At 43.9% G+C, this 12,439-nt stretch overlaps 1 protein-coding gene across 1 annotated transcript; it reads left to right on the forward strand.

The window, feature by feature from the left end:
• The first annotated feature begins 6,760 nt into the window (after nt 1-6,760).
• Nucleotides 6,761-11,548, forward strand: LOC110543541 (putative protein FAM90A13P). The gene is made up of 5 exons (XM_060376879.1): nt 6,761-6,832; nt 7,853-8,005; nt 8,806-9,017; nt 9,234-9,315; nt 10,352-11,548. The coding sequence occupies exons 1-5, from the start codon at nt 6,761-6,763 to the stop codon at nt 11,303-11,305; spliced, it is 1,473 nt and encodes a 490-aa protein (XP_060232862.1). The 3' UTR covers nt 11,306-11,548.
• Nucleotides 11,549-12,439: the final 891 nt, after the last annotated feature.

Genomic DNA, 12,439 nt, shown 5'->3' on the forward strand with positions numbered 1-12,439 from the left:
CCTCAACAAATACAAGGAAACTGAAACAGAACGTTGTATTCTATCAGACCACGATGGATTAAAGCTAGACTTCAACATAAATAGATGCAATAGAATGCCTACAAACTCATGGAAACTGAACAACTCTCTACTTAATGATCACTGAGTCAGGGAGGAAAGAAAGAAAGAAATTAAAGACTTTCTAGAATTCAATGAAAATGAAGGCACAACATACCCAAACTTATGGGACACAACGAAAGCAGTGCTAAGAGAAAAGTTCATATCATTCAGTGTCTTCATAAAGAGGAGAGAGTTCATACTAGCAACTTAACAGCTCACCTGAAAGCTCTAGAAAAAAAAAGGAAACAAACACACTCAAGAGGAGTCAACAGCAAGAAATAAATCAAACTCAGGGCTGAAATCAATAACCTAGAAACAAAGAGAACAATACAGAGAATCAAAAAACCAAAAGCCGGTTTTTTGAGAAAATTAACAAGACAGACAAACCCTTAGCCAAACTAACTAAAAGGAGGGAGAGTATCCACATTAATAAAATCAGAAATAAAAAGGGGGATATAACGACAGACACCAAGGAAATCCAAAAAATCATTAGATCATACTTCAAACACCTATACACCACAAAATTGGAAAATCTAAATAAAATGAATGATTTTCTTGCCAAAGTTAAATCAGGTTAACAATTTAAATAAACCCATGCCCCTAAGGAAATAGAAGCAGACATCAAAAGCCTCCCAACCAAAAAGAGCCCTGGGCCAGATGGTTTTAGCACAGAATTTTACCAGGCTTTCAAAGAAGAACTAATGCCAGTATTCCTCAAAGTATTCCACAAAATAGAAATGAAAGGAATATTGCCAAACTCATTCTATGAGGCTACAGTCACCCTGATACCTAAACCATACAAAGACCCAACAAAGTAAGAGAATTTCAGACCAATATCCCTTATGAACATTGACGCAAAAATAGTCAATAAAATACTTGCAAACTGAATCCCAGAAACACATCAAAAATATCATACTCTATGATCAAGTAGGCTTCATCCCAGGAATGCAGGGATGGTTCAACATACAAAAACCATGTAATCCACCATATAAACAAACTGAAAGAAGGAAAACCACATAATCATCTCATTAGATGCTGAAGGCCCTTGGCCAAACCCCTTCATGTTTAAAGTCTTGGAGAGATCAAGGATTCAAGGCACATACCTGGACCCAATAAAGGCAATATTCAGCAAGCCAATAGTCAACATCAAGTTAAATGGAGAGAAACTTAGAGCATTCCCGCTAAAATCAGGGCCAAAACAAGGCTGCCACTCTCACCATATCTCCTCAATATAGTACTTGAACTTCTAGTGAGAGCAATAAGACAAGTAAAGGAGATCAAAACTAGACAAATTGGAAAGGAAAAAGTCAAAGTATTGCCATTCGCAGATGATATGATAATATACATAAGTGACCCTAAGACACTAAGTGACACCAGAGAACTCCTACAGCTGATAAATACCTTCAACAAAGTGTCTGGATACAAAATTAACTCAAAAAATCAATAGCCCTCCTTTATAGAAGTGACAAAAGGCCTGAAAAAGATATTAGGGAAACAACACCCTTCACAATAGCAACAAATAATATAAAATATTTTGGTGTAATTCTAACCAAGGAAGTGAAAGACCTATATGACAAGAATTTCAAGTCTTTGAAGAAAGGAACTAGAGAAGATTTTAGAAGATGGAAAGATCTCCCATGCTCTTGAATAAGTAGGATTATCATAATAAAAATTACCATCCTGCCAAAAGCCATCTACAGATTCAATGCAATTCCCATCAAAATTTCAACAAAATTCTTTACAGACCTGGAAAGAACAACCATTAACTTAGTATGGAAAAATAAAAGACCCAGGATAGCCAAAACAATTCTGAACAATAAAAGAACTTCTGGTGGTATCAACATCCCTGATTTCAAGCTATACTACAGAGCAATAGTAATAAAAACTGCATGGTATTGGCATAGAAACAGACAGGTTGATCAATGGAACAAAATTGAAGATCCAGAAATAAACCCACACTAATACAGGCACTTGATTTTCAACCAAGAAGCCAAAACCATACAATGGAAAAAAGAAAGCATCTTCAACAAATGGTACTGGTCTAACTGAGTGTCTGCATATAGAAAAATGCAAATAGACCCGTATTTATCACCCTGCACAAAATTCAATTCCAAGTGGATCAAAGACCTTGACAAAAACAAAACAAAACAAAACAAAAAAACAAACAAACAAACAAAAAACCATAGACTCTAAATCTGTTAGAAGATAAAGTGCGAAAAAGTCTGGAACTTACTGGCATAGGAGACAACTTCTTGAACAGAACACCAACCGCACAGTCTCTGAGATCAACAATTAATAAATGGGATCTCATGAAACTGAGAAGCTTCTGTAAGTCAAAGGACACTGTCAATACAACAAAATGGCAACCGACAGATTGGGGAAAGATCTTCACCAACCCTACATCAGAAGACTAATATCTAAAATATACAAAGAACTTAAGAAATTAAACATCAATAAATCAAATAATCCAATTAAAATATGGGCTACAGAGCTAAACTGAGAATTCACAACCAAGGAATCTCAAATAACTGAGAAGCACATAAAAAAAAATGCTCAATGTCCTTAGCCATCAGAGAAATGCAAATTGAAACCACTTAATCATAATTCCATTTTACATCAGTCAAAATGGCTAGATTAAAAACTCAAGTGATACCACATGATGAAGAGGATATGGAGAAAGGGAAACACTCCTCCATTGTTGGTGGGAGTGCAAACCTGTCCAACCTCTCTGGAAATCAATCTGTCAATTTCTTAGAAAATTGGGAATAGTTCTATCTCAAGACGCAGCTATACCACTCCTGGGCATATACCATAAAGATGCTCCACCATACCACCAAGACACTTGTTCAACTGTGCTCATATCAGCTTTATTCATAATAGCCAGAAACTGGATGTCCCTCAACCAAAGAATGGATAAAGAGACTGTGGCACATTTGCACAATGGAATACTACTCATCTATTAAAAACAAAGAAATCATGGAATTTTCAGGCAAATGGATGGAACTAGAAAAGATCATCCTAAGTGAGGTAACCCAGACGCAGAAAGATGCACATGGTATGTACTCAGTTATAGTGGGTACTAGATCCGCAGTACAGAATAAACCAGACTACAATCCACAGACCCAAAGAAGCTAAGTAACAAGTGAGGAGAATAGTAAGTCAGTCTGACTCCATGGCAGGCTTCAAAATTGGCTTCAGATTGAACAGACCTGGGTTTCTATTTCTCAAAACATGAAACTACAGTCCATGTAAGCCAGATATTGTTTCCAGCTTTCCCTGAAAGCTAGAAACAATAACTTAATAAAGTTCCCAAGCACTTGACCAATCAAATTAATGGTCAGTTAGAAACACGCTGCCTAGCTAGTCAAAATTACACTTCATTACCTGGGCACACTTTGTTACCTGGGCACTCCCTGCAGTCCCCCTAACTGCACACCAATCATGAGTTCCCCTGTATCCCTACCAACCAATCAACATAAAGATCACCTAACCACACTGGGAAATCCCCTAACTGTCTTTAAATTGAGCCTTTAAATTGCCCCAGCATGCTGGCAATTTCTGTAGAGTAAACACTCCTTGCTTTTGTATACTACCTGAGGCCTAGGTCTTCTCTCAGGGATTCCTGGACCTACTAAAAGAAGGGCCCAATGGGTGGTGCTGGAATGTCACTCCGAAGGGGAAATAGAATAGACAGCAGAAGTGGATTGAGAGAGGGAACTGTGCAGGAGATGGAATGGGGATCAGATGTGGGAAGAGGGGGTCTAAAGCAGGATCTCTGAGCTGTGCACACCAGGCAAGAGGCTGCTCTCAGAAGGCCGGCTGCAACTGGAGTGGAAAGTTCCTCCCCAGGCTATTTACAAGGTCCAGTCAAGATTGTGGAATCCATGAAGTCATGTAATCCAATTATCACTTTAAGAGGAACACCTGATCTTGAGGCAGGATCACACAGGCTTTAGTCTGGATCTTAACTACCCTGAGGAGGAAAAAATGGAGATGACCACACACTCTAAGTGCCTCATTTTAGGCAGACAGATGAGTAGAGGCCACAGCAGAAGGCCAGAACCTTGGCTTCCACTGCATAATGTATGTTTGCATGGAAGGTGAAAATCTGGGGACTGGCCCATAGACACCTAAGCACTCACAAGGGTCACCTTGCCATCTAATCCTCGTCATCTGATCCACTCAACTGATTCCTCTTACATTTAGATATTTCTCAGCATTAAAATGAGCCTCAACCTACAGTGTGTTGACTTAGTGCTCATCAGTAGGGAGAGGAACCTAGTATTCTACCAGCTGAACCACCAAGCACATGAGTGAAGCTGCTATACTGGCAGCGAATTCTCTAATTCCTATGATAACATTTTGCAGTGCCATTGCCAAAGATGTGTAGTGAGACTGTATCTGTGAGAGAGGGTTGAGGGGAAGAATACACATGGAGAAAGAGGTGTGTGGGAGTAGATGGGAAGCTGGATGGGGCAGGGAAGGGACATAGGGGGGAAGGAGAGGTGGAGGTAGAGGAGGAGGAGAAGCAGGATAGAGTTAGAGACACTTGCAAGGGAAAGGCAAGATGAGCGGCCCAAAGAGAATGTGTGGAGGAGTTAGGGGAGCGGGAAATGTGGAGAGCAGGGAGGGAAGGATGAACACAGGGAAGTAGAGATAGAGAGATAGTGATGAAGATTGAATCATAGACAGAGAGGGGGTGAAGAGAGAGAGGAGACCGACAAAGACACTAAAACAAAGCGGACTGGACTGAATACAGGGTGTGGCTGAGACCAGAGCGGCCCTGCTTTGCCACACCCACGCCAGTGTCGCCATAGTAGCATAAGCTACAGGGCGGGGGATATGATTTCCCCGGAAATAATGCCCCCTGGAAGGTCCCTGGCAAACTCATCCCACTTGGAAAAGAGACGTGTTCTGAGATTTCTACGCTTCTTCAGTTGTGGCTCTGGGGCTGGAATAATAAATTCTTTGATCTTTCCCTGTGACACCTGAAACAGCACAACTAACTTTATAAAAAAAAATTATTATTAGTAGATTGTTAAAGGCTTTAATAAAAATAAGTTTAAGAAAAGTAATGAATTAAATTTAGTATTAATAGGCATTAAGAATAGTAAAATAATAATAGGCTCCTTCTTAAGAAATAATAGCATGAGAGGTGCAGCTGGCGGGAGTTTCCCCCTCCCTTCAGTGCCTTGTTCCTAGAGAAGATCATAAATCTTAAGCAGGACATATGGGAGGAGGGTTAACAAAGGTGTAGTTAGATTTTGTTATAGAGAGGGACTTTGGCAGGCATCTGACTTAGCTCCTGACTTTCCTCTTCATTGGTTAGCAATAATGAAACTATATTTGAGGTTTCTTTTCCTTTGTTGACTCTGATCAAAAAGTTTTTAGGCCAAGATTATTTGTGGGTACTGCTTTATGTTTGATTGCATTTTGAGTTAAAATGTAAACTTTGTATTCTTGGTAAAAGTCTAAATGTTCTGGGAAGTATGCCAATTTTAAGGTGCCTTTTGTGAAATCATTATAAAAATACTAGCTTGATTTCAGTAAAGTGGCAGCAGAGTCAAAACCATCAAGGTGTCTCTGTCTGTCAATTCTTCGCCGAAACCGTGTCTTCCTGTCTAAAGCCTTGTTCTCCCGCGGACGACGGGAGCCCGACTGGGCCGGTCCGTGGCAGCTGTTTTTGTTCAGTGCTGGGCTCCTGGACTGCTGTTTTCTTGCTCTTTTCAGCTGAATCTTTTAGTCCAAGTCTGTTGGCAATGGGAGGGAACTGCCTATCCTGGCAGGCCTACAAAACAGTCATTGCATTGCTCTCCACTGATGCACTGGTAGAGTTGACTCTTGGTTTACTCGGGAGATTCTGGATAGGCCGTGTGTGATGCCAGAAAGCTTTCTCCTGTGGGTCCCAGAAGCTGAGTTTGGGATTCTGTCTTGTCCTAGCGGTGAGCAGGATTCTGACTGGGCTGCTTTTTCCCACTGGGACCCTGGGCTTTTGACTCTGTGTGAAATGCTTCACTGACTCCATTCTTTTGGGGACCGCAATGGTTTGTTGATGCATGGTACCCTGTAGCTTTTGATCCAGCAGGTCTTGTGAGGCTGTGTTTCCACCATTCTGCCTGAGCACTGGCTTGGGGACATCAAAAACAGCCATGTTCTGACCTTCTTCCTGCCTGGAAGGCAAGATGCAGGAGGCATCAAAACTTTGGATGGCAGGGTTTCCAGGGCACACCTGCATCCCAGGAGACTTTCTGGAGGGTAGACTGCCACTGACCTCCTCCTCTTCCCAGGAATGAACCTGGGCATCTGTGAGGGTTATGGAAAAGACAGATATATGGAAAGATTAAGGGAACTGTGTCAGGGTGGAAATTCCTCCATTTGTATGGATGTGCCTTCTTTACAGGTACATATCGCTTGTCCTTAAGCATGATCTTGGATTTGGCTATGAAGATAAACACCTCTAATTCTTAATCTAGATTCACTCTTGGCCACACCTTTGCTGGAAGCCTATATAAGAATTTGGGAGGAGGAAGTTTTTGCTCTTTGCCTGTTTGCAGTAGAAACTGGAGCCTATTTCTTCGGGACACTAGCATCTAATGAAGACAAGCTGAGACACCGTGCTGCATAGACTGATGAAGCAGACATTTTTCAGACATTTTGCCCCATGAAAGAAATCCAGCACCATATTTGGAAAAAGACCCTGAAGACACAGGAGCTGCTCAGTTGCTCTGCAAAGGTGAGTCTTGCAGTAAGTCCTGTAAGAGGACATTTATTCACCTGTTTCAGTTGTTGTCTGGGAGGCTTCCTCTGTCTGCTAACCTAGCCCTACTCTTGGAAGCTTCCAGCCTCCATACAATATAACCGAGGCCTAGAATGATTTTAGCCTCTGAGACTGACTGCTATTCAGCTCATCCTGTCTAGTTCTTTCTAAGCTCATAGCTGGCTGATTCAATTCAGCTGTTCTGACCCAAACTCTCTCCCAGCTGACTTATTCAATCTGGCTTTTCTCTTGGCCTCTGAATTGTTCTGCTTGGCCTCAAACTAAATCCAGCAATCTGCTCTAATCCCCTGGCTCCTTCTCATTCTCTAGTTCATTTGGTCTTCACCCGAGTTCTCTCTCTGCGACCTGTCTCAGCATTACTGTCCCTCTAAAACTGCCTCCTTCCTCTCTCTGCATTGCCCCTTAAGTTTTTCTCTCTTCTTGTGAAAGTGGGTGTATCCTGTTTTGTAGAATCTTCTCAGATTTGTCACTTTCTTTTTCTGTGATTCAATTAGACATCACTTTCAAACCTGGGTGTTTCCTTTTACAAATTAACTTTACCTTCATCGTTTGGGGTTAAAGGTGTGTGCCAGCAGCTTTTCTGAACCTGAAACTTGCTCTATACCAGGCTGGCCTTGTCTATGCCTCCTGGATTAAAAGCATGTTTGTACTCCAGCCGTATCACATAGACCTAGAAGGTCTTTGGATCTCTTGCCAGAACAGTCATGCTCTGAATTAAAATTCCTCTACAAAATTTGTTACAGCTCGCATGTCCTATATCAAGGAGGCTGGCTCTGAAGCCTCTCTAAGCTGTTGTTCTGCCACAGATTGTGCCCTGTTATATCCAGTGAGCCCAGACCTGCATCGGGATGAAGCTCAGGTGCCAGGAGAGCTGGTTGCCAGGGGGAAGCACAGTCTAAGTTGGGAAAGGCTCCATGGAGTGGGAGCTGGACTAATTTCATTGGTTAAAACTCTTTTGTTTCCTTCTGATTCAAGAAATCAAAGCCAACAACTCCAGATTCAGCGATAAAGCAGGAGACACACATGAAGATTCAGGACCATAAAGCTGTTCCAGCCCAGAAAGTCCAGAGTAAGCCAAGAGGGCCCATGACACAGAAGGTTCCCCCATGGCAAGAAGAGAACATTATGGTAAGTAGAGCCCTTAATGTGTCATCAACCACTGGGGCTAGGTGAGACACGAACTGGGCTCCCTCAGAGAACCTATTTGTTGTGGGTTTTCCACCAGAGAAGACTGCTGGGAACATGGCTTTAAGTCAATAGAAAGTCCTGATTAGCCAGGTGGCAGAGTACTGACTGGATCCTCTGTATCCCAGGGGATCACTGAACCTTTCTTGGGGTGAGGTTTTAAGCACAAAAACAAAAACCAACCAAACAAACAAACATGTTTTGGGTTGACATACTTCTGTTACCCAGAACAGTAGGCCAGAAGCAGAAATGCACAGGTGAGAGACATGGGAGATTTTCCCAGGACTGTGGACTCAGACACATTGGGTCTTGTTTTCATTTTGTTAGGTGATAGTGTCTGTGGGTTGAGTTCTACAGTCTGAATGAAGCTTCCATTGTGGAATTAGTTGTGCCAGTGTCTGGGAATTTATTAAGTTCTGGGGCCCTGTGAAATGTTGCATCTGTCCATGGTCCTGACTGTAGCAGAGGTATCAGAAGGCCAGGCAAAGGAACTACTCCCCCTGCATGTGGACCTGAGTAGACACTGGGAAGTAAGCCCAGCCTCTCTTTAGCAGGATTGGTCCTTTGGCACATACAAGGCTCACTGACATCACTCATGCATCTTTCAAGTGTGCTTACCTCTTCCGGGTTCAAAGAAACAACCATTTTCTGGAGAGAAAACATTGCAGGCATTTTAACCCTTTATCCCTAAGAGGTACCTGGATCCCTTTTTGACTCACTAATATCTCATTTGCTACTCACAGGTAAAATGCAGAGAGTGTGGGGCCTTTGGCCACACAGCAAGGAGCAGAAGGTGCCCAATCAAGTATGGCCAAAAGCTCCTAGATCCACAGCCTCTGGGAGCCAGGAAGGAGAAAGAGAATCAGGATCCTCGCAGGACACAGGGTCTCCAGAAACCAGGGCCCATAAGCCAGGCCAAGACAGAAAAGAAACCTAGTCAAGTCACTGGACAGAGGTGAGTGATGGGGAAGGGCTGGCCAGAGGGAAGGCTCTGGGTGCAGCAAAGCTCATGGGGTACCATCACTCATCTCTCTGTCCCCAAACACTGAAAGGGCCAGACAGCTAGTAAGTAGTATACTAGCTACAGAGAGTGAGTGGAGAGTGGGTGAGTGAGAGTGGGTGAATGGGTGGGTAGAGCTGATGTGTTTCCACACCATTGTCTGTCCCACAGAGGTGATGAGCAGCAGAGGAAGGCTCCCTTCCAGAAACTCCCCATGGATCCACAGAGGAGGGGCCAGCACATCAACCTGGTTGTGAGTAGCAGCAGTTGCTCTGTTCCTGAAAGTCCCTTTCTCTGTGCTCTGCCCCACCTGCCCATTCCCTGCTGCACCACCTGCTTGCTCCATTCACGACCCCATGCATGTCACATCGAATCAGTCCTCTCTGATGCAGCAAGGACTCATTTGGTCATTTTCATAGTTCAGACTGACTTGGGTTTTGGGGAGCAAGTGAGCCTCTGCTGTGTGCTTCTCCTTTGGTAGACCAGTTCTCCTGGAGGATGGGCAGGCTCCTCCTCACCTGTCCTTGAGCATGACCTTGTCTCCTGGTCTCCATGTGGTCCTTCCTTCTGAGGTCATATTACAAACATGGCCTGCTCTTCTAGCCTTCTAATGATCTTCTCTCAGATTTTAATGTTTCCATTTTGAACTGATTCTGTGTGCTGCTTCCAAAATCTAGACTTTTATTGGAGAACTTTTAGGGCAATGAATATATCCTTTAAAATTTTTATTTTATTTTTATTCCATCCCAATATGTTGGCTGCAGAGTTGACTCTCATTTTGAGAGTCATATTCAAGTCATGTCATCTTAACATACCTTTTCCCCTGTTTTACATCCTAGGTGACATGATTAGGGGTTTTCAATACACTGGAAATTGCGTGGTAATTTGAATTGTTTTTCTCTTGACCACAAAAGGCTCATGGCCCTCTGCTTAGCTGTCTATTTATATCATATATAAATAAGTAAAGATTTCTGTAAAAATCATATATTCTTTACATAAAACACATGTACACATGCAGATACATTTGAGTGATGAGAGTTCAGCTCAAGGAAACTTCACAGTGAGGCTGAAACTCTTCACATTGCATGTCCCAATCCCTCTGCATCTCCCCCACCACAGGTTCTCATTCTGCAGCTTTTGGATAACTAATGTAGACCATTTCAGACTGAGTACCTTCACCTTAAAGTGAACTTATACAAGAGTTTTTCTGTCATGATAATCTTATGAGGTCCTTGTGTTATTTGGAAGACTTACATAGTCAATTTATCCTGCAATTGTTATTTTCACAGCATCCCAAGATGCCAGTGTTCAGTCCTGGAAACACAAAGAAGTCTGTGACCAACCAAATTCAGATTACTGTGTCACGTGCCAGAAAGTCTCCTGGGAAGCGGATGTGCCCTGGAAACCCTGGAGCCATCCAAAGCTCTGATGCCTCCTGCATCTTACCTTCCAGGCAGGAAGAAGGTCAGAACATGGCTGTCCCTGGGGTCTCACAGCCAGTGTTCAGGCAGGGTGGTGGAAACACAGCCTCACAAGACCTGCTGCATCAAAAGCTCCGGGGTGTCTCACATCAACAACCCATTGTGGTCCCTAAAAGGAATGGAGTCAGTGAAGCATTTCACACAGAGTCAGAAGCCCAGGGTCCCGGTGTGAAAACACAGCGCAGCCAGCATGCTGCCCTCCATCAGGGAAGACAGAACCCTGAACTTAGCTTCTGGACCCCAGGTGAGAAAGCTTCTTGGCAGCCCACACTGCCTAGCCAGAAATCCTCAAAGAGACTAAGAGTCAACTCTACCAGTGCACCAGAGGAGAGCAATGCAAGCACTGTTTTGAAGGCCTGCCGGGATAGGCAGTCTCTTCCCATTGCCAACAGACTTGGACTGAAAGATGCAGTGCCAGTGAGCAAGAAAATAGCAGCCCAGCTGCCCAGCACTGACCAAGAACAGCTACCAAGCAGGCCTGCTCTGGTCTCAGCCACACCCTATGCTGAGTCCTCTCAACCATCTACCAGCCATGCTGTACGCCAGTCCCTGAGAATGGTCTTTACTAGACTTAATGGTGACTGCTGGAGCTCCAGGTTCCTGACAGTGTCCCCAGCACTTGCCCATGAGAAGCAAACAGCTCCTTGGGAGGGCCCTGCCTTCCTGGAGAAAGGTGAAGCAGCACGCTCCCAGGTCCCAGTGAGTGTCCTCTATGAGGACCTTCAGGTCTCCTCCTCTTCAGAAGACAGTGATGGGCAGTGAGTGATGGGACAGCAGATGCCACCCTCCTGCTCAGACTTGACAGACACTTTCAGACTGGTCCTCTCTGGGTTAGCCAGCTAGATGACATGACTGGGACCTGTCAGATCCACTTCCAAATGACCCTTCTGGTGTGCGTGGACTCACATCTCTGCACAGAGCCTCACCTCAGCATGGACTCTGGACTCTGACCTGAGAAGACCTCTGAAGAAAAGTCACCTGTCCTCTCCATTGTGATTATCAATGACCTGTATACAGTATGTCTTTTCAGCTACCTCAACGTCCTAACTCTGCATGAGTTGTCATATTGTATGATGTTTTCCACTTCCAGTAATAAAATTGGCCTAGAAATTATGTCTGCAGTGGTGTTCTTGGGCCGAAGGCATGGGGTTTTCACAGGACCTATGGCCCAATAACGAGCCACAAACCCAAGAGGCTCTCAACCTACCCCATCAGGTTTGCCGTTCTGACACTGTGCATAGGTACCCCCACCTTGTGATCTTAAGACCATTGAGAGACAGGGCAGTTTGTAGGCCTGTCCTTCCAGGCTGCTGGTCACAGATGTCATGGTCACAAAGGTCAATTGCATCAATTTTAGGACTCAGTGGGCTTCTTACTGAGTTCCTATTCTGAGTTTTATCCACTATGAGGCCACTCACTGTCCCCATACCTCTGCTTTTGCTTGCTTTCCATTTATGAGGCCAGGACTTTGCATTCCTCACAAAGTCTAAATCCTGGCTGTTCATTACACCCTTTCATCTCAGCACCCTTTGTAGTTTGGGCTTGAAGGATGCATCAAACTGTTGTGTTCACTGCCCCTCACCCCCATATTGCCTCTCTGTTTGTTTTTGTGTGGCTGTGTGTATATATGTTTCTCATATTCATGTGAAAATCAAGGCACCTGGAGTTTCAGAGCAGAGTGCTGAAGCTCCTGGAAGATATTGGTTTCATCATGCATTTTTTTTGTAACTTATGTGCTTGAGGCAGTGTTTGACACTGAGTGGAAGCCCCACAGCTTGGCCTGTCTGACTGGCTGGCACACTTCAGTGATTTTCCTTTCTCTTCCCTGTTAGCCTGCTGAGATCTTTCAGAGCTGTGTCTATAGCTCTCTGTGAGTGGTGGGCCCCAAACAGATGT

This window comes from Meriones unguiculatus, unplaced genomic scaffold (assembly GCF_030254825.1).
Source record: "Meriones unguiculatus strain TT.TT164.6M unplaced genomic scaffold, Bangor_MerUng_6.1 ChrUnknown_unordered_Scaffold_114, whole genome shotgun sequence".
Taxonomy (NCBI): domain Eukaryota; kingdom Metazoa; phylum Chordata; class Mammalia; order Rodentia; family Muridae; genus Meriones; species Meriones unguiculatus.